This window comes from Alosa alosa, chromosome 1 (assembly GCF_017589495.1).
Source record: "Alosa alosa isolate M-15738 ecotype Scorff River chromosome 1, AALO_Geno_1.1, whole genome shotgun sequence".
NCBI classification, from domain to species: Eukaryota; Metazoa; Chordata; class Actinopteri; order Clupeiformes; family Clupeidae; genus Alosa; species Alosa alosa.
Genome location: NC_063189.1, coordinates 5,971,553 through 5,993,790, shown reverse-complemented (window position 1 = coordinate 5,993,790; position 22,238 = coordinate 5,971,553). Strand labels below are relative to the sequence as shown.

Genomic DNA, 22,238 nt, shown 5'->3' with positions numbered 1-22,238 from the left:
TTTCTCTAAATAATCTCATCTCATATCAAATGAATTCAACAACGCTGCAGTTATTGTCCCCTGGGGATTACATTTCAAGTACCTGTCTATCTTTATGTCTGTCTATTATTGTTGTGCAATGACAATGACAACTGCTAACGTTTTATAATGGTATTATATGGTATTACATCATGGCATAGCACATTTGTCTTTATTTAATACTTAATACTTTTCTGAGACCTGATTTTCTGAGACCTGACTCCACTTTTTTTTTCTGACAGCGTTTTTTTCTGAGACCTGACTCCTTAGAGATGTTTTTCTGAGGCAGTTTGGTTTGAAGCAGTTTTATCTGAGGATGACAGAGGTTTTTCTTACGCTGAGGCAGTTTTGTCTGAAGATGACAGAAGTTTTTCTGAAGCTGAGGCAGTTTTGTCTGAAAATGACAGATGTTTTTCTGAGTCTGACACCTGAGTCTGTTTTTTCTGACGCTGAGGCAGTTTTGTCTGAAGATGACAGAGGTTTTTCTGACGCTGATGCAGTTTTGTCTGAAGATGACAGAGGTTTTTCTGACGCTGAGGCTGTTTTGTCTGAAGATGACCGAAGTTTGTCTGAGTCTGACACCTGAGTCTGAGGATGTCCTAAAATGAACACCGTACTCGCAGCCGTAATAAGAATTGTGATATTTTATATTTTTGAGGAACGCTTTTGCTGGTGCATCGCATACAAAGGCCGAAATGACTATTTTGTGTAATTTTGTTTGGTATGTAACACGACCTGAGGAGATGACTGACATCTCCACAAAATTGGAGAAAAACTCACATTTGATGTCTTTTTTAAACCCAGAGTACAATGCCACAACAAAGGGAATTTGGTCTTCTCACCAATACACCTTTAGTTACTCCAAAATAATGCATGGATCCCCCTGCGTTTTCTTCCACCTCTATGCTTTTAAGAGTGGGCAAAAGTTTATGACCATCTTCTGGGAGACCTGCGTCGGGCAGGTGTTTGTTAAGGACAGTGACTTGAAAGATGGTTGAGTGGTGTTTCCACTGCCCATGCCTTTAAATCATCACGTAAGTTAACATTGACATTGACAGTACGGATGAATATGACAAAGTCCTCATCTTGCATATCATAACTGTAATCGATATTTGGGATTTCCTTCAGACCACAGGTGGCACTTATGTCCTCTAAACCAGAGCTGGTACTAACGTTACACTAGGTTCCTCCTTTATCACAGCTGTCTACTGCCGTATTATTAGGAGAGCATTGGGTTTCTTGTGAAGTCCTGGTCAGTCCATCAACGGGGTTCCTCTTTTCTCTGTGTGGGACTATATTGTAAGTACTGATGACATCACACACAACAGTTTCACTCAGATTCTTTATTTTTCAACAGTGTTTCACATAAAGCGCTGAAGATACACACAGATCAGAAACACATCAGCGAAATTTTAACAACAAAGCATATCTTGATTTTTTATTAAGCAATACACTCTCTTTGTCAGCGTGTGTTTGTGTGTATGTGTGTCTCTCTCACTCTCCCTCTCTCTCTCTGTCTAAGCATGTCTGTGTGGCTTTCTCTCTCTGTAAGCGTGTGTTTGTGGCTGCGTCTCTCTCTCTGTAAGTGTGTGTGTGTGTGTGCGTGTCTACTGGGCGCAGTCTCCCATCTTGATGTCCTGGGTGACGGGTTCCTGGGTGCCCTGGGTGGCCTCACAGGTGACGGCTGGCGCCTTCCTCCACTGCTCCTGGGTGAGGGTGAGGCTGCTGCTCCAGCTGTAGAGGCCGTCCTTCTCCAGGAGCGCAGGGCTCTGGCTCCCCTCCCAGCGGCTGCTGCTCCCGGACACCTTCCAGCTCAGCCTCCAGTCCCAGGGGAAGCCCTTGGTGGCCAGGCACACCAGGGTGGCCTTCCCCTGCTGCAGCTCCACACTGGAGGGGGGAAGCAGCGTCAGGCTGGGACGCGCGTCAGCTGCAGAGGAGAGGAGGGGGAGAGGGGGAGGGAGAGGAGGAGGGAGGGAGGAGGAGGAGAGAGAGGGAGGAGAGAAGGAAGAGAGAGGTTAGTGAGGAGGAGAGAGGGAGAGGAGAGGGAGGAGACGAAAAGAAGAGAGGGAGGGAGGTCAGTGAGGAGAGGGAGGGAGGAGAGGAGGAGAAGAGGAGGGGGGGATTGAGGAGGAAAGAAAAAAAGAGAAGATGACAAGAGGGACAGGATGGCAGAGGGAGGAGAAGAAAAGAGGGGAGGTTAGAGGAGGAGGAGGGGAGGAGAGGGAGGAGGGAGAGAGGAGGAGGAGGAGGAGAAGAGGGAGGTTAGAGAGGAGAGGAGGAGGGAGGGAGGAGGAGAGGGGAGGTTAGAGAGGAGGAGGAGGAGAGGGGGAGGAGAGGGGAGGTTAGAGAGGAGAGGAGGAGGGGAGGGAGGGAGGTTAGAGAGGAGGAGGAGGGGAGGAGGGAGGGAGGGGAGGGGAGGGAGGAGAGGGAGGGCAGAGGGGAGAGGGAGGAGAGGGGATCCCCTCAGGAGGCCTCTTGTCCTCAACACAGTGGAGGAGCAGCAGTGGACTCCCTCTCTTCTCTCTCTCTCTCCCTCCCTCCCTCTCTCTCTCAGGAGAGAGGGCTCTCTCTCTCTCTCTCTCCCTCCTCTCTCTCTCCCTCTCTCTCTTACTCCCTCTCTTCTCTCTCTCTCCCTCTCTCTCCCTCTCTCTCTCCCCCTCTCTCTCTCTCTCTCTCTCTCTGTCTCTCTCCTCTCTCTCTCTCTGGGTTCAGCTGCAGCTCCTCCTCTGGGGGTCTGAACAGGACTCAACACACAGGCCTGCATTTGCATCCCACTCTCACTTCTCTTTACCCACTCAGCACAGCAGTGGAAACGCTTCAGTCATTTACATACTGAAACATAATCTAAAGTTTTATTTATGATATCTAGAAAACATATCTGTCATCTCAGTCAATTACTGATTACTGATACTGATTACTGATTATTGATAAATAATCTCTTGCCATAGAAAAAAAAAATTCTACATCAATCAACTGAATTTTTCAATCAGCCTGAATTAAACACAGCAAGCCCTTGAGCGCTTTATATGCCAATATACCAACTACTATTTTAATCTACTGATATTTTCATTTGCTAAATGTGTTTGTTATTTCACAAGCTATGAACAATAACTTCAAGACAAATATTCATATGTTTAAATAACATAACATCTGTCTGTGGATTTCTAAGACCAGCACAATCAGTTTCAACTTTTAACTTTTAATCCAAATCTGACTTCTAATACCTTAATTTAGACAGGTCTGAAATGTATGGCCACATTTTTCTAACATTATTTGCAGTGAGTGTAATCAAAACTATATGGCAAGAAATATGAACATATTTACTGTAATGAACTCAACATGGTAAGAACAAAATAAGTCTCCTTGCTGGTACACAGAAAGGGAAGTTTTTAACAGGGCATGTATGCCACATATGTATTATATGCAACATACAGTGGCACACTATGACTAACTAAGTATATTGCAAATGCCAGGCGGCCAAATTAGTTGTTAAATCTCAAGAGCCTAACCTGCTGAGATAGCAAAGACAAATATTCTGGATAGTTATGAAACAAAATATTTATTTACAAAATATATATTTTAAACATTTTTTCATATATGTCATAACTCTGTTTTATCAATCTGGATATGCATATTGTTTGGGCTGGGGCTGAGCAAGGCTTTCAAAAATATCCGTTAAATCAGCAGATAGATACAAAATGCTATCATGTCATTGGACATTTTACCCCATAATGTTTTCCTACAATGAAGTAATAAAATTGCTACTTACTTCCAACAGCCAGTCTGGTTCCTCCACCAAAAGTGTACCACAGTGATACAGACTCATTAAGCAGCCGTACAAAAACCTCCTGCACACTCCAGTAGTCTCCAGTACACAGACAAGACATGCTTTACATTTCATTTTGTTTACATGGAAGAATCTTAATTATATAGTTTCTTTATTTTGAAATGTTATTTTGAAAATCAATATACAGTATGTTTATTTAATTTCAATACATGAGTTATATTTTTATATTTTAGTCAGTAAAATATCCCATGTATATTCATAGCTCAACATTATTTTCTAATTATTTAAATACATGTATTGTTCATTCTTTCAAACTCAAATGTGAAGAAAGAAAATTTATTTAAGATATTCACAGTTTTACAATTTAATGCCAAACCTTAAAAAAGGCCTTGTTACGTATATAAAGCTAAAGTAAAGGAAGTAGAATGTAAAGTAAAGAAGAATGTTATTAATTATGTACATTTGATTTATTTTGAAATGCATGATTTTTAAATCAATATACACTAGATGTATTTAATGTCAATGCATAACTAGTATAGTTACAATTTAGTCAGTAATGGATTACATGCTTGTTCATAGCACCACAATATTTGTGTGCTGTTCATTCTTACAAAAACAAACATGACCAATGAAAATTGAAAAAGGAAAGAATAATTTAAGATACATTCACACATTTTTTATGTCTTCTGAAATGAATACAATTTCATTCCAAAGGCTCCATGGGTCAAATCACTTATCAAACTACATTTCTACTCCAGCATGTCAAAACACTGCATATAAATTTAGCTGCTAATCAGGAATCTGCGGTTCCCCCAGAAGCTCCCATGAGCTTCTGTAAATGACCAACCCATATTATGACCAATCAACAGTACCTGTGTGTGTGTGTTTGGGAAAAACCTGAGGGAAAGGAGGTGCTCTCTGTGTGTGTGTGTGTGTGTGTGTGTGTGTGTGTATGTGTGTGTGTGTGAGAGAGAGAGTTTTGCATAGAAACGACACACACCTTGCAGCTCCATCTACTTTAATAGTCGCTGAGGGGATCAGAGCACTTCAGGGCTTCACTGATCAAGATCCACAAAGATGATTTCTCCCACTCTGATGCTGCTAGCTGTGGGACTCATGGCTCAGGGTGAGACACTTATGTTATATGTTGTAATTTCAGATATATGTATTTTTTTTTATTTTGTTGAAATAATTTACTCAACCTTTGTCAACAGTGTCATCGGCTGATATAATTCTGACTCAGACTCCCACTTCAAAGTCTGTCCAGCCTGGAGAAACCGTCTCTATCAGCTGCTCTGCCAGTCAGAGTGTTTACAACAGTCTCCACTGGTACTCCCAGAAACCTGGAGAAGCTCCTAAACTCCTGATCTACACGGCAACAACTCGTCAGTCTGGTGTTCCAGCTCGGTTCAGTGGGAGTGGGTCGGGTGCACCGTACACACAGTACACACTGACCATTACAGGAGTCCAGCCTGAAGATGCAGCAGATTACTACTGTCAGCAGGGTTCTTCAGCTCCGTTCACACAGTGTTAGAGCGCCGTACAAAAACCTCCCTCAGCTGGAGAGGATCAGAGGCCTCAGCAGACTGATCTGAGAACAGGTGCAGAGCTGCTACAGATGACTGAACTCAGCTCATGTAAAAATAGATCTCACACTTCCTCTGATTCACAGACAATGTTACCCTCTTCTCCCATTATATCCACAAATAGGATGAATACATCAGACCCAGTCTTAACTGCAGTCTTAATCTTTATGTCCTGTAGAATAGTCTGAGTTGGTGTCTGGATACAGCCAGATTTACTGAATATCAGGAAATTCAAAAAGTGGTTTGTCTTCAACTCTTTCCATAATTGCATCGTAAAAATCATTGATAAGGTCGACTGTGGACAATTTGATGGTCTTGAGAAACTCTCATTAAGGCAACAATATGAAACCTATATGGTTTATACGGAGCTGATCAATGAGATATGTTCATATCCAACAGACAGTTGCACAAGTTGTATTTTCTGATGACGCACAAACATGCATATCTGTTTTCTGCATCTTGTAGAGAAACTATCCATCATGCCCCTTCATACTGTGTGGGACATGAGTAAGTACTGATGACGTCACACAAACAGTTTCATTTGGATTCTTTATTTTTTAGCAGTTTCTCACATAAAGCACTAAACACACAGACACATCAGAAAGACATGAGTGAAAATGAAAGGACAAAGCATATCTTGCATTTTTTAAAGCAACACTTTTCACTGTATCTGTTTGTATGTTCTACTGGGCGCAGTCTCCCGTCTTGATGTCCTGGGTGACGGGTTCCTGGTTGGCCTCACAGGTGACGGCTGGCGCCTTCCTCCACTGCTCCTGGGTGAGGGTGAGGCTGCTGCTCCAGCTGTAGATGGACACCCAACTCCCCTCACCAAATCCGTTGTAGCTTGGAGAGTATTGGTCTGAAAATACAAAAACATGCAAGGTGTCTCCAGACTAATATGGGCAAACATGGTCATTTGTTGTTTTTTTTTCATTTTGATACCACAGTGCATGGGATTCTGGATACCTGATACCTACACTGTGTCCAATATAAGTACTGCATTATCATATAGATACATCAATAATGGATACAACATTTCACATGGAGGAGATAGACGCTACAGTGAGTCATTCTTTCTATTGAGTAATTAGATTGCTCAGTCTATATGTAGGATCTTTCTGTAGGGCAGAGAGCAGCTCCACTCCAGACTGATGGAGTCTGTTGTATCTTAGGTTCAGCTCTCTCAGACTGGAGGGGTTTGATCTGAGAGCTGAAGCTAGAGATGAACAGCTCCTCATGCTGAGGTCACATTTCCACAGACTGAGGGAATAAAATGTTTAAACAACACAATGAGTGAGTAACCCATGGTACCTGATAAAGATTTGCGTAGGAAGGGCACACACACACGCACACACACACACACACACATTTCTTCTTTTGGCTGACACATTTACTCTTGTATTATTATTTAATTATTGTTTGGACAAAAGCATCTATCAACATAAACACACACACACATCATAGATCTGGAAACAATGGTCAAGTTTTCATTGCAGAGCTTCAGTTTGAGATAGAGGAGTTGTTTATCTCCTTCTGTCTTATTGGGCTTGTGTGTTGAGTTTTGACACAATGAGCCAAATTCTACAAAAAGCATGTAAGCTGTTGAAAAAAGAAAACTGTAATATCCTTACCATGGGCAGGAATTCTATAATGGACGATGAAATATGGTTCACCCCTAACACACACTTCCAGTCACCCACACAGGTACAAAGACACAAACAATGCTTACTGTAGTTCCTCCAGTCTGCAGTTTGGATGCTCCAGACCAGCAGAAAGCGACGATGAAATATGGTTCACCCCTAACACACACTTCCAGTCACCCACACAGGTACAAAGGCACAAACAATGCTTACTGTAGTTCCTCCAGTCTGCAGTTTGATGCTCCAGACCAGCAGAAAGCAGCTCCACTCCACTCCACACTGAATCTCCCAGCTTATTGTCACTCAGGTCCAGATATGTCAGACTGGAAGAGTTTGAGCTTATAACTGAAGATAAAGCAGAACAGCTCTTCACTGTGATGTTAGTGCCCCTCAGCCTGTGGGAAACACACACATGCACGCACGCACGCACACACACACACACACATTTCTTCTTTTGGCTGACACATTTACTCTTGTATTATTATTTAATTATTGTTTGGACAAAAGCATCTATCAACATAAACACACACACACATCATAGATCTGGAAACAATGGTCAAGTTTTCATTGCAGAGCTTCAGTTTGAGATAGAGGAGTTGTTTATCTACTTCTGTCTTATTGGGCTTGTGTGTTGAGTTTTGACACAATGAGCCAAATTCTACAAAAAGCATGTAAGCTGTTGAAAAAGAAAACTGTAATATCCTTACCATGGGCAGGAATTCTATAATGGACGATGAAATATGGTTCACCCCTAACACACACTTCCAGTCACCCACACAGGTACAAAGGCACAAACAATGCTTACTGTAGTTCCTCCAGTCTGCAGTTTGGATGCTCCAGACCAGCAGAAAGCAGCTCCACTCCACTCCACACTGAATCTCCCAGCTTATTGTCACTCAGGTCCAGATATGTCAGACTGGAAGAGTTTGAGCTTATAACTGAAGATAAAGCAGAACAGCTCTTCACTGTGATGTTAGTGCCCCTCAGCCTGTGGGAAACACACACATGCACGCACGCACGCATGCACACTCACACGCACGCACACACACACACACACACATCATAGATCTGGAAACAATGGTCAAGTTTTCATTGCAGAGCTTCAGTTTGAGATAGAGGAGTTGTTTATCTACTTCTGTCTTATTGGGCTTGTGTGTTGAGTTTTGACACAATGAGCCAAATTCTACAAAAAGCATGTAAGCTGTTGAAAAAGAAAACTGTAATATCCTTACCATGGGCAGGAATTCTATAATGGACGATGAAATATGGTTCACCCCTAACACACACTTCCAGTCACCCACACAGGTACAAAGGCACAAACAATGCTTACTGTAGTTCCTCCAGTCTGCAGTTTGATGCTCCAGACCAGCAGAAAGCAGCTCCACTCCACTCCACACTGAATCTCCCAGCTTATTGTCACTCAGGTCCAGATATGTCAGACTGGAAGAGTTTGAGCTTATAACTGAAGATAAAGCAGAACAGCTCTTCACTGTGATGTTAGTGCCCCTCAGCCTGTGGGAAACACACACATGCACGCACGCACGCACACACACACACACATTTCTTCTTTTGGCTGACACATTTACTCTTGTATTATTATTTAATTATTGTTTGGACAAAAGCATCTATCAACATAAACACACACACACACACATTTCTTCTTTTGGCTGACACATTTACTCTTGTATTATTATTTAATTATTGTTTGGACAAAAGCATCTATCAACATAAACACACACACACACATTTCTTCTTTTGGCTGACACATTTACTCTTGTATTATTATTTAATTATTGTTTGGACAAAAGCATCTATCAACATAAACACACACACACATCATAGATCTGGAAACAATGGTCAAGTTTTCATTGCAGAGCTTCAGTTTGAGATAGAGGAGTTGTTTATCTACTTCTGTCTTATTGGGCTTGTGTGTTGAGTTTTGACACAATGAGCCAAATTCTACAAAAAGCATGTAAGCTGTTGAAAAAAGAAAACTGTAATATCCTTACCATGGGCAGGAATTCTATAATGGACGATGAAATATGGTTCACCCCTAACACACACTTCCAGTCACCCACACAGGTACAAAGACACAAACAATGCTTACTGTAGTTCCTCCAGTCTGCAGTTTGGATGCTCCAGACCAGCAGAAAGCAGCTCCACTCCAGACTGATGGAGTCTGTTGTATCTTAGGTTCAGCTCTCTCAGACTGGAGGGTTTGATCTGAGAGCTGAAGCTAGAGATGAACAGCTCCTCATGCTGAGGTCACATTTCCACAGACTGAGGGAATAAAATGTTTAAACAACACAATGAGTGAGTAACCCATGGTACCTGATAAAGATTTGCGTAGGAAGGGCACACACACACACACATCATAGATCTGGAAACAATGGTCAAGTTTTCATTGCAGAGCTTCAGTTTGAGATAGAGGAGTTGTTTATCTACTTCTGTCTTATTGGGCTTGTGTGTTGAGTTTTGACACAATGAGCCAAATTCTACAAAAAGCATGTAAGCTGTTGAAAAAGAAAACTGTAATATCCTTACCATGGGCAGGAATTCTATAATGGACGATGAAATATGGTTCACCCCTAACACACACTTCCAGTCACCCACACAGGTACAAAGGCACAAACAATGCTTACTGTAGTTCCTCCAGTCTGCAGTTTGATGCTCCAGACCAGCAGAAAGCAGCTCCACTCCACTCCACACTGAATCTCCCAGCTTATTGTCACTCAGGTCCAGATATGTCAGACTGGAAGAGTTTGAGCTTATAACTGAAGATAAAGCAGAACAGCTCTTCACTGTGATGTTAGTGCCCCTCAGCCTGTGGGAAACACACACATGCACGCACGCACGCACACACACACACACACGCACGCACGCATGCACACGCACACGCACGCACACACACACACACACACATCATAGATCTGGAAACAATGGTCAAGTTTTCATTGCAGAGCTTCAGTTTGAGATAGAGGAGTTGTTTATCTACTTCTGTCTTATTGGGCTTGTGTGTTGAGTTTTGACACAATGAGCCAAATTCTACAAAAAGCATGTAAGCTGTTGAAAAAGAAAACTGTAATATCCTTACCATGGGCAGGAATTCTATAATGGACGATGAAATATGGTTCACCCCTAACACACACTTCCAGTCACCCACACAGGTACAAAGACACAAACAATGCTTACTGTAGTTCCTCCAGTCTGCAGTTTGATGCTCCAGACCAGCAGAAAGCAGCTCCACTCCACTCCACACTGAATCTCCCAGCTTATTGTCACTCAGGTCCAGATATGTCAGACTGGAAGAGTTTGAGCTTATAACTGAAGATAAAGCAGAACAGCTCTTCACTGTGATGTTAGTGCCCCTCAGCCTGTGGGAAACACACACACACATCATAGATCTGGAAACAATGGTCAAGTTTTCATTGCAGAGCTTCAGTTTGAGATAGAGGAGTTGTTTATCTACTTCTGTCTTATTGGGCTTGTGTGTTGAGTTTTGACACAATGAGCCAAATTCTACAAAAAGCATGTAAGCTGTTGAAAAAGAAAACTGTAATATCCTTACCATGGGCAGGAATTCTATAATGGACGATGAAATATGGTTCACCCCTAACACACACTTCCAGTCACCCACACAGGTACAAAGGCACAAACAATGCTTACTGTAGTTCCTCCAGTCTGCAGTTTGATGCTCCAGACCAGCAGAAAGCAGCTCCACTCCACTCCACACTGAATCTCCCAGCTTATTGTCACCAGGTCCAGATATGTCAGACTGGAAGAGTTTGAGCTTATAACTGAAGATAAAGCAGAACAGCTCTTCACTGTGATGTTAGTGCCCCTCAGCCTGTGGGAAACACACACATGCACGCACGCACGCACACACACACACACACATCATAGATCTGGAAACAATGGTCAAGTTTTCATTGCAGAGCTTCAGTTTGAGATAGAGGAGTTGTTTATCTACTTCTGTCTTATTGGGCTTGTGTGTTGAGTTTTGACACAATGAGCCAAATTCTACAAAAAGCATGTAAGCTGTTGAAAAAGAAAACTGTAATATCCTTACCATGGGCAGGAATTCTATAATGGACGATGAAATATGGTTCACCCCTAACACACACTTCCAGTCACCCACACAGGTACAAAGACACAAACAATGCTTACTGTAGTTCCTCCAGTCTGCAGTTTGATGCTCCAGACCAGCAGAAAGCAGCTCCACTCCAGACTGATGGAGTCTGTTGTATCTTAGGTTCAGCTCTCTCAGACTGGAGGGTTTGATCTGAGAGCTGAAGCTAGAGATGAACAGCTCCTCATGCTGAGGTCACATTTCCACAGACTGAGGGAATAAAATGTTTAAACAACACAATGAGTGAGTAACCCATGGTACCTGATAAAGATTTGCGTAGGAAGGGCACACACACACACGCACGCACGCATGCACACGCACACGCACGCACACACACACACACATCATAGATCTGGAAACAATGGTCAAGTTTTCATTGCAGAGCTTCAGTTTGAGATAGAGGAGTTGTTTATCTACTTCTGTCTTATTGGGCTTGTGTGTTGAGTTTTGACACAATGAGCCAAATTCTACAAAAAGCATGTAAGCTGTTGAAAAAGAAAACTGTAATATCCTTACCATGGGCAGGAATTCTATAATGGACGATGAAATATGGTTCACCCCTAACACACACTTCCAGTCACCCACACAGGTACAAAGGCACAAACAATGCTTACTGTAGTTCCTCCAGTCTGCAGTTTGGATGCTCCAGACCAGCAGAAAGCAGCTCCACTCCACTCCACACTGAATCTCCCAGCTTATTGTCACTCAGGTCCAGATATGTCAGACTGGAAGAGTTTGAGCTTATAACTGAAGATAAAGCAGAACAGCTCTTCACTGTGATGTTAGTGCCCCTCAGCCTGTGGGAAACACACACACACACATTTCTTCTTTTGGCTGACACATTTACTCTTGTATTATTATTTAATTATTGTTTGGACAAAAGCATCTATCAACATAAACACACACACACACATTTCTTCTTTTGGCTGACACATTTACTCTTGTATTATTATTTAATTATTGTTTGGACAAAAGCATCTATCAACATAAACACACACACACATCATAGATCTGGAAACAATGGTCAAGTTTTCATTGCAGAGCTTCAGTTTGAGATAGAGGAGTTGTTTATCTACTTCTGTCTTATTGGGCTTGTGTGTTGAGTTTTGACACAATGAGCCAAATTCTACAAAAAGCATGTAAGCTGTTGAAAAAAGAAAACTGTAATATCCTTACCATGGGCAGGAATTCTATAATGGACGATGAAATATGGTTCACCCCTAACACACACTTCCAGTCACCCACACAGGTACAAAGGCACAAACAATGCTTACTGTAGTTCCTCCAGTCTGCAGTTTGGATGCTCCAGACCAGCAGAAAGCAGCTCCACTCCAGACTGATGGAGTCTGTTGTATCTTAGGTTCAGCTCTCTCAGACTGGAGGGTTTGATCTGAGAGCTGAAGCTAGAGATGAACAGCTCCTCATGCTGAGGTCACATTTCCACAGACTGAGGGAATAAAATGTTTAAACAACACAATGAGTGAGTAACCCATGGTACCTGAACACAATTAGACTTGCACACAACAAATGTGATGATATTGAAGACAAGTGTAGACTAATAATTTAAATATCAATATGATGTATTCAATTTACCAAATATGTTTAGCTATTAGTAATTATGCAGATCATAAAATGTTTTAAATAATTAACAATTTACAGTATATAAAGTTTATATGAATTCCAAAATATGAAATGAAACCTATGACAACCATCACTTTCTGTGTGTGTGTGTGTGTGTGTGTGTGTGTGTGTGTGTGTGTGGAGGGTCAATCAAATTCTATGATTGACACTGATGTGAATGATCACACAATATTCAATATTTCTGATGGCGTCAAGGTGTTGGGGGCCTCCAAACCAAATCAAATTTTTAAAAAATCCCAAAGGTATCGAAATCGAGATTCTTTACTTGGTATTGGTATTGAAACAATACTGTTGGTATCGTGACAGCAGGAGTTGGGAATGTATCTCCACCAAAGCTGAGACCAAACCTACGCCCTTGATAGGCTGCATAGGTCTGGAAATTTAGTGATTTAGTGACCTGTTCAAACTCACTGGCCAAAATGACTGCATAAACTGAATAGATTTGTAACATACAAACAATGGGAAAAACTTAACAAAATCAACTACAGAACTGTGAACAGTTGAAGGTTTCCACCCCCTATGCACATCTCAGTACATACCAACATGAACCCGGTTATTTTTAAATATGAGAAAGTCTTTTGAACTTTCATTCACATGCAAACTCAATTTCTGGGTCACTGAAAACAGTTATTGTTAAATTACTGAATAACCGGCCAAAGTGAAGGTATTCAGCCATTTCCGTGTTCGTATGACAGGAAAAACTGAGTTTTGGGCTTCTTTTTTTTTTTTTTTAAATGTCCAGGGCTCAGATCAGGTCTTGGCCAATGTTGCCATCTGTTTGATTGACAGGTTCTTGACAGCCTTTCCGAAGTGTTTTTACATATTCGGAAAAATGAGGAAAAATATCCAGAATTAAAAATACCTGGGTTCGTGGGAACAAGGCCCCAAATGTCCTTTTATGCATTGCACCCTGCAACCAGCTCTGAACTTACCCCAGCTCCCTCAGTTTAGAGTTTGGACATTTAAGGCCAGTAGAAAAGACCTCCACTCCTAAATCTCCGAGGGGATTATAACTCAGGTCCAGCTCTGTCAAACTGGAAGACTTTGAGCTAAGAGCTGAAGATAAAGCTGGACAGCTCTTCTCTGTGAGGTGGCTCCATCTTAGGCTATGAAACACACACACACACACACACACACACACACACACACACACACACACACACACACACACACACACACACACACTTACATTTATTATTTTGGCTGGCACATTTACTCATGTATTATTATTGAATTATTGTTTGGACAAAAGCATCTATCAAGTAGTATAAATATCAACACATACACACACACACACACACACACACACACACACACACACACACACACACACACACACACACACACACACACACACACACACACACAAATAAACTGGCAGACTCACTCTAGTTTCTCCATTCTACAGTTTGGATGCTTCAGACCAGTAGAAAGCAGCTCCACTCCTGAATCTCCCAGATTGTTTTCACTCAGGCCCAGCTGCCTCAGACTGGAAGAGTTTGAGCTTATAACTGAAGATAAAGCTGCACAGCTCTTCATTGTGAGATGACTATGTCTCAGCCTGTGTGAAACACATACCCAAAGTAAAATAAACAATAAACGGTTATATTTCAACAATAAACTCGAATCTGTAGGTTCCAGTGATTTTAGAACAGCTAAGAGGCGTTTACTTTTCTAAAAAGAGTCAAGTCACTTTCATTTATATAGCGCATTTTTGGATAAAATCACATTTCTTTTTGTTAACATGGAAGAATCTTAATTATGTACATAAGATTTATTTTCAAATGTTATTTTGAAAATCAATATACACTATGTTTATTTAATTTCAATACGTGAGTCATATATTTATATTTTAGTCAGTAAAATACCCCATGTATATAGCTCAACATTATTTTCTAATTATTTAAATACATGTATTGTTCATTCTTTCAAATACAAATGTGAAGAAAGAAAATTAATTTAAGATATTCATAGTTTTACCATTTAATGCCAAACCTTAAAAAGGGCCTTGTTATGTATGTAAAGCTAAACTAAAGAAAGTAGAATGTAAAGTAAAGAAAAATATGATTAATTATGCACATTTGATTTATTTTGAAATGCATGATTTTTAAATCAATATACACTAGATGTACAGTATTTAATGTCAATGCATAACTAGTATAGTTACAATTTAGTCAGTAATGGATTACATGCTTGTTCATAGAACCACAATATTTGTGTTCTGCTCATTCTTACAAAAACAAACATGACCAATGAAAATTAAAAAAGGAAAGAATAATTTAAGATACATTCACACATTTTTTTTGTCTTCTGAAATGAATACAATTTCATTCCAAAGGCCCCATGGGTCAAATCACTTATCAAACTACATTACTACTCCAGCATGTCAAAACACTGCATATAAATTTAGCTGGTAATCAGGAATCTGCGGTTCCCCCAGAAGCTCCCATGAGCTTCTGTAAATGACCAACCCATATTATGACCAATCAACAGTACCTGTGTGTGTGTGTTTGGGAAAAACCTGAGGGAAAGGAGGTGCTCTGTGTGTGTGTGTGTCTGTGTGAGAGAGAGTTTTGCATAGAAACGACACACACCTTGCAGCTCCATCTACTTTAATAGTTGCTGAGGGAATCAGAGCACTTCAGGGCTTCACTGATCAAGATCCACAAAGATGATTTCTCCCACTCTGATGCTGCTAGCTATGGGACTCATGGCTCAGGGTGAGACACTTATGTTATATGTTGTCATTTCAGAAATATGTTTTTTTTTTTTTTTTTCTGTTCAAATAATTTACTCAACCTTTGTCAACAGTGTCATCGGCTGATATAATTCTGACTCAGACTCCCACTTCAAAATCTGTTCATCCTGGAGAAACCGTCTCTATCAGCTGCTCAGCCAGTCAGAGTGTTGGTAGCTACCTCCACTGGTACTCCCAGAAACCTGCAGAAGCTCCTAAACTCCTGATCACCTATACAACTCTTCAGTCTGGTGTTCCAGCTCGGTTCAGTGGGAGTGGGAGTGCATCGTACACATATAACACACTGACCATTACAGGAGTCCAGCCTGAAGATGCAGCAGATTACTACTGTCAGCAGTGTTAGAGCGCCGTACAAAAACCTCCCTCAGCTGGAGAGGATCAGAGGCCTCAGCAGACTGATCTGAGAACAGGTGCAGAACTGCTACAGATGACTGAACTCAGCTCATGCGAGCAGCTGTCAGATTATATGCACATGACCTCAGTCTCAAAAGCACAGCATCTACAAATAGATCTCACACTTTTTGACTGACAGGTGTCCATCGCATGAGTCATTCAGAAACACAAATTATCTTTACTTAATTGCTTAAAAAAGGTTCAGTTTGGCTTTAATCATGTGCAACAATTACACACACACACACACACACACACACACACAGGCGTAGTTTTATTCCAGGTGAATTGATATAAAAGCTACATTCAGTCCTTTCCCTTAGTGACACTAATTGTGTTTCCACTAAAGTCTCCTGTAGCTCCTGATGTGTTCTTCCCTCCTTATTGCTTGTGTGGTTTATCTATCACTTGTTGAAACTAGCAGCAAATATAGATTACATTATCTATTAATCTGACTTAATTTCATCCCATACACAGTTCAACCATGATCACACTCATTCATAATGTGCATAATCACTCATTACTCATATCTCTGAACTCGCACCATAATGTGGAGTTCTGACCATCTTCACATCACCACATGTGGTTATCATATAGCCAAGGCCTCACACTAGAGTGCACACAGTGGTTATCATATAGCCAAGGCCCCACACTAGAGTGCACACAGTGGTTATCATATAGCCAAAGCCTCACACTAGAGTGCACACAGTGGTTATCATATAGCCAAGGCCCCACACTAGAGTGCACACAGTGGTTATCATATAGCCAAGGCCCCACACTAGAGTGCACACAGTGGTTATCATATAGCCAAGGCCCCACACTAGAGTGCAGTGGTTATCATATAGCCAAAGAGTGCACACAGTGACTGGCACAGTAGAGACGGAGTAACTCTGTCCAGTGTCATTTTCAACACTGTAGAGATTTGCCTCCAGACAGTGGGGCACCTCTCCTCTTATGGACACACTTTAAGACCAGCAGATGTCTGGAGATCTCGTGGATTTGGTTTTTAAATGATCTATTTGTTGTGCCCTTAAGCAACGTAGTGTAGTTATTTGACCATTAAATAACAGCTTCATGCTCTCTTTGATGCCACACTCACTGGCATTGCCGTTGTGCACCCGGAACTCCTGGTATTGCTCAATGTAACGCTGTTGTTGGAGGTAGGAGCATGACCCTTTTTGTCATTTGTTGACACAATGGGTAGCCTCTTACCCCTTAGCATGTATGCAGTACTCAAATTGAGTGACCCCTTACCCCTTAGCATGTATGCGGTACTCAAGCATGTTGTCGCGGTACTCAAATTGGGTAGACCCCTTACCCCTTAGCATGTATGCGGTACTCAAATTGAGTGACCCCTTACCCCTTAGCATGTCAAATGACCCCTTACCCCTTAGCATGTATGCGGTACTCAAATTGGGTGACCCCTTAACCCTTATGCAGTACTTAAATTGGGTGACCCCTTAACCCTTATGCAGTACTCAAATTGAGTGACCCCTTACCCCTTAGCATGTATGCGGTACTCAAATTGAGTGACCCCTTACCCCTTAGCATGTATGCAGTACTCAAATTGAGTGGCCCCTTACCCCTTAGCATGTATGCAGTACTCAAATTGAGTGGCCCCCTTACCCCTTAGCATGTATGCGGTACTCAAATTGGGTGACCCCTTACCCCTTAGCATGTATGCGGTACTCAAATTGGGTGACCCCTTAACCCTTATGCAGTACTTAAATTGGGTGACCCCTTAACCCTTATGCAGTACTCAAATTGAGTGACCCCTTACCCCTTAGCATGTATGCGGTACTCAAATTGGGTGGCCCCTTACCCCTTAGCATGTATGCGGTACTCAAATTGGGTGACCCCTTACCCCTTAGCATGTATGCGGTACTCAAATTGGGTGACCCCTTACCCCTTAGCATGTATGCGGTACTCAAATTGGGTGACCCCTTAACCCTTATGCAGTACTCAAATTGGGTGACCCCTTAACCCTTATGCAGTACTCAAATTGGGTGACCCTCTTACCCCTTAGCATGTAATGGACACGCAGCACTCTGATGAAAAGGGAAATTCCTACCGTGCTGCTTCACTACAAGTTCAGGGAACACAAAGGTGTAACTCCACGTCAACCACCAGCCACCAGCCGCCCCCACCACCCCCATGGTCATAGTGGATGATTGTGCAGTGTTTTCATTTTCTGTTTTCAGGTGTGTTTTCATGTTTTATATTTTCAGACAGGAAGTACAGGGCACTTTGCATTGCCAAGACAAGCCTGAATGCACACAGACTCTTTAAAGCAAACTGGAGCCCTAACTGAACACGCTAACATGAGTGAAGGAGAAACCATGACTTTAGCTAATGTCGTCATCATTGCTCTCGCTTGCTGCATCAAAGGTGAGATCAGTTGAAGTGATACTGTTGAAATGTTCCGTTGGATGTCAATATAATATTCACGTAGACGTTACAAATCTGTATCTCATATTTCTGTACATGTTTTTCAGCATCGGCAGGACAGGTGACCGTCACTCAAAGTCCAAATCTATCCATTTTACCAGGAAAAACTGTCTCAATAAACTGCAATTTTGACAAAGCCGTCTATCATGACTGTGGACCCAGTGGTGTGTCTTATGACTGTCTAGCCTGGTACTTACAGAAGCCTGGAGAAACTCCTAAGCTACTGATCCGTTGGGTTAGTCATCGCGCTTCTGGTACCTCAGATCGCTTCAGTGGTGCTGGATCCAAGACTGGCTTCACTCTGACGATCAGTAATGTCCAACCTGAAGATGCAGGAGATTACTACTGCCAGAGTTATCATAGTGGTGGGGTGTTCAAACAGTGATACAGGGCCGTACAAAAACCTCCTTCATGCCACACTGATCAGCCACAGCAGGGATAGCAGAGGTGGGGGGAGGGGCTACAGTATCAGAAGTCACTGTAGTCTTCATCATAACACTAAAGTCCACATAATCAGACACAGGAAACTAACTGTATTCAGATTCTCAATCAATTGAATTCCTCTCCAGTTTTATACAAATCACTTTTACATTGCTATCTATAGTTATTTTGTCCTAATTGCTCTTGAATATTCTATCCAATCTGTTATTGCCTAAGTGAGTCAAAGTTTGAAGTAAGAAGTAAGTAAGATGAAGTATATGAAGGAAGAAGTATAAATATTATGATATTTGCTTCACTGAACAAAGTCACAGCAGGATGACACAGGAGTAGCTCAACTTTGAGTTTGTCATGTGTGATGGCAGAGTTCATGAGTTCATCAACCTCAAACCATTTTTTGTAATTATGTCATAAGGACTGAATCCTTTGAAATTATTTGAAGAATAGAAAACACGAACACATTTTAAAAATTCATAAAAATAATGTTAAATCCATTCAAATAGTTTATAAGTTAAACAAAGGAATATTCCAAACAATAATAAAATGATGATCAAGTGTCTTTATTTTCTTTCTGTATTTCACAAACACAATATAAGAGAAAATATAAAAAATATGAAGCATATCACTATAACATATAATGTGTGTGTGTGTGTGTGTGTATGATTTTCTCTCTGTTTGTAAGCGTGTGTCTGTGTGCACACATGTTTCTTTCTCTCTCTCAGTAAGTGTGTGTTTCTGGCTGTCTCTCTCTCTCTGTAAGCATGTGCGTAAGCGTGTGTGTGTGTGTGCGTCTCTACTGGGCGCAGTCTCCCGTCTTGATGTCCTGGGTGACGGGTTCCTGGGTGCTCTGGGTGGCCTCACAGGTGACGGCTGGCGCCTTCCTCCACTGCTCCTGGGTGAGGGTGAGGCTGCTGCTCCAGCTGTAGAGGCCGTCCTTCTCCAGGAGCGCAGGGCTCTGGCTCCCCTCCCAGCGGCTGCTGCTCCCGGACACCTTCCAGCTCAGCCTCCAGTCCCAGGGGAAGCCCTTGGTGGCCAGGCACACCAGGGTGGCCTTCCCCTGCTGCAGCTCCACACTGGAGGGGGGAAGCAGCGTCAGGCTGGGACGCGCGTCAGCTGCAGAGGAGGAGAGAGGTGGAGGAGGGAGGGAGAGAGGAGAGAGAGGGAGGAGAGAGGAGGAGAGAGGGAGGAGAGAAGGAAGAGAGAGGTTAGTGAGGAGGATTAAAGAGAGGAGGGAGGAGAAGAAGAGAGGGAGGGGAGGTCAGTGAGGGGAGGGAGGGAGGGAGGAGGAGAGAAGAGGAGGGGGATTGAGGGAGAAAAGAAAAAAAAGGGATGACAAGAGGGACAGGATGGCAGAGGGAGGAGAAGAAAAGAAGGGAGGTTAGAGAGGAGGAGGAGGGAGAGGGGAGGTTAGAGAGGAGGAGGGGAGGAGGAGGGAGGGGGAGGTTAGAGAGGAGGAGGAGGAGGAGGAGAGGAGGAGAGAGGAGGAGGAGGGAGGGAGGAGGAGGAGGAGGGAGGAGGAGGAGGGAGGAGGAGGGAGGAGGAGGAGGAGAGGGGAGGTTAGAGAGGAGGAGGAGAGGGGAGGTTAGAGAGGAGGGCAGAGGGAGGTGCAGGTGGATCCCCTCAGGAGGCCTCTTGTCCTCAACACAGTGGAGCAGCAGCAGCTCTCTCCCTCTCTCTCTCTCTCTCTCTCTCTCCCTCTCTCTCTCTCTCTCCCTCTCTCTCCCCTCTTCTCTCTCTCTCTCTCTCTCTCTCTGGGTTCAGCTGCAGCTCCTCCTCTGGGGGTCTGAACAGGACTCAACACACAGGCCTGCATTTGCATCCCACTCTCACTTCTCTTTACCCACTCAGCACAGCAGTGGAAACGCTTCAGTCATTTACATACTGAAACATACTCTAAAGTTTTATTTATGCTATCTAGAAAACATATCTGTCATCTCAGTCATTAAATTCAAACACTGCTGATAAATAGTCTCTTGGCATTGGAAAAAACTCTGTAAATCAATTGTAAGAGTTGCCTTTGCTGAACCTTTTAATCAGCCTAATTTCAACATGTCTGTCATTTTAGATGTTGAAAGCTATTAACAACAAATTAAAGAAGAATATCCATATGTTTAAATAGCATAACTTAAATCAGTTTTCAGACCAGCAGAATCTGTTTCCATTTTTAACTTCTTCAACCAAAATCTGACTTCTAATACCTTAATTTAGACAGGTCTGAAATGTGTGGCCACGTTTTTATATCATTAACTGCAGTGTAATCAAAACTATATGGCAAGAAGAGAGTACACATGTGTACCGTAATAAAGACAAAAGTAAGTCGCCTTACTGACACACAGAATGAGAGTTATCATGGCATGTATGCCATATCTGTATTACTGTATATGCAACATACCGGGGTACCCTATGACTAGCAGACGTACAAAAACCTCCTGCACACTCCAGTAGTCTCCAGTACACAGACAAGACATGCTTTACATTTCATTTTGTTTACATGGAAGAATGTTATTAATTATGTGCATCTGATTTATTTTGAATTGTTATTTTGAAAATCAATATACACTATGTTTATTTAATTTCAATATATGAGTCATATATTTATATTTTAGTCAGTAAAATACCCCATGTATATTCATAGCTCAACGTTTTTTTCTAATTATTTAAATAAATGTATTGTTTATTCTTTCAAATACAAATGTGAAGAAAGAAAATTAATTTAAGATATTCACAATTCAATTTGATGCCAAACCTTAAAAAAGGCTTTGTTAAGTGAGAAAATTATTGGATTCATTCATTTGAGAATATTTAATTTTGCACTTACTTCGAAATCTTTCTATATTATACTTCACGTTAAATACAGCGGAGCGTTTTTGATTTATCAAATCAATGTACTTAAAAGTTCACACTGTTGGCTTTAGTAAAGGTGAAGGGAAAAGGCCTTTGATGTCTGCACTGCCTATGATTGAGGAGCGCCCTCTACAGGCTGATTTGAATACGATCATTTTTTTAAATCTCTTTTAGAATTCTGAAGAACCATCTTACTTGGGTTTGTTAACTTCCATCCTTTTTGATGTTGTGGAATTTGGGGAAGAGGCTATGTTCAGGGGTTTTATTACATTAGTGTGTGTGTGTGTGTCAGTTTTGCATAGTGCTACACCCCTTGCAGCTCCATCTACTTTAATAGTCGCTGAGGGGATCAGAGCACTTCAGGGCTTCATTGATCAAGATCCTACTATGCAACAACTCGTCAGTCTGGTGTTCCAGCTCGGTTCAGTGGGAGTGGGTCTGGTACACAGTTCACACTGACCATTACAGGAGTCCAGCCTGAAGATGCAGCAGATTACTACTGCCAGCAGTGTAGTCAGTATCCGTTCACACAGTGTTAGAGCGCCGTACAAAAACCTCC

General features: G+C 42.0%; 2 gene segments (V, D, J or C); one reads left to right on the top strand and one right to left on the bottom strand.

Moving 5' to 3' along the window:
- Positions 1 to 1,566: 1,566 nt before the first annotated feature.
- LOC125296864 lies at positions 1,567 to 21,333 on the bottom strand. The segment is given in 3 exon segments: positions 1,567 to 1,945; positions 3,788 to 3,863; positions 21,262 to 21,333. Coding segments are annotated over 3 exon segments (438 nt in total).
- LOC125296873 lies at positions 4,811 to 5,400 on the top strand. The segment is given in 2 exon segments: positions 4,811 to 4,931; positions 5,020 to 5,400. Coding segments are annotated over 2 exon segments (369 nt in total).
- Positions 21,334 to 22,238: the final 905 nt, after the last annotated feature.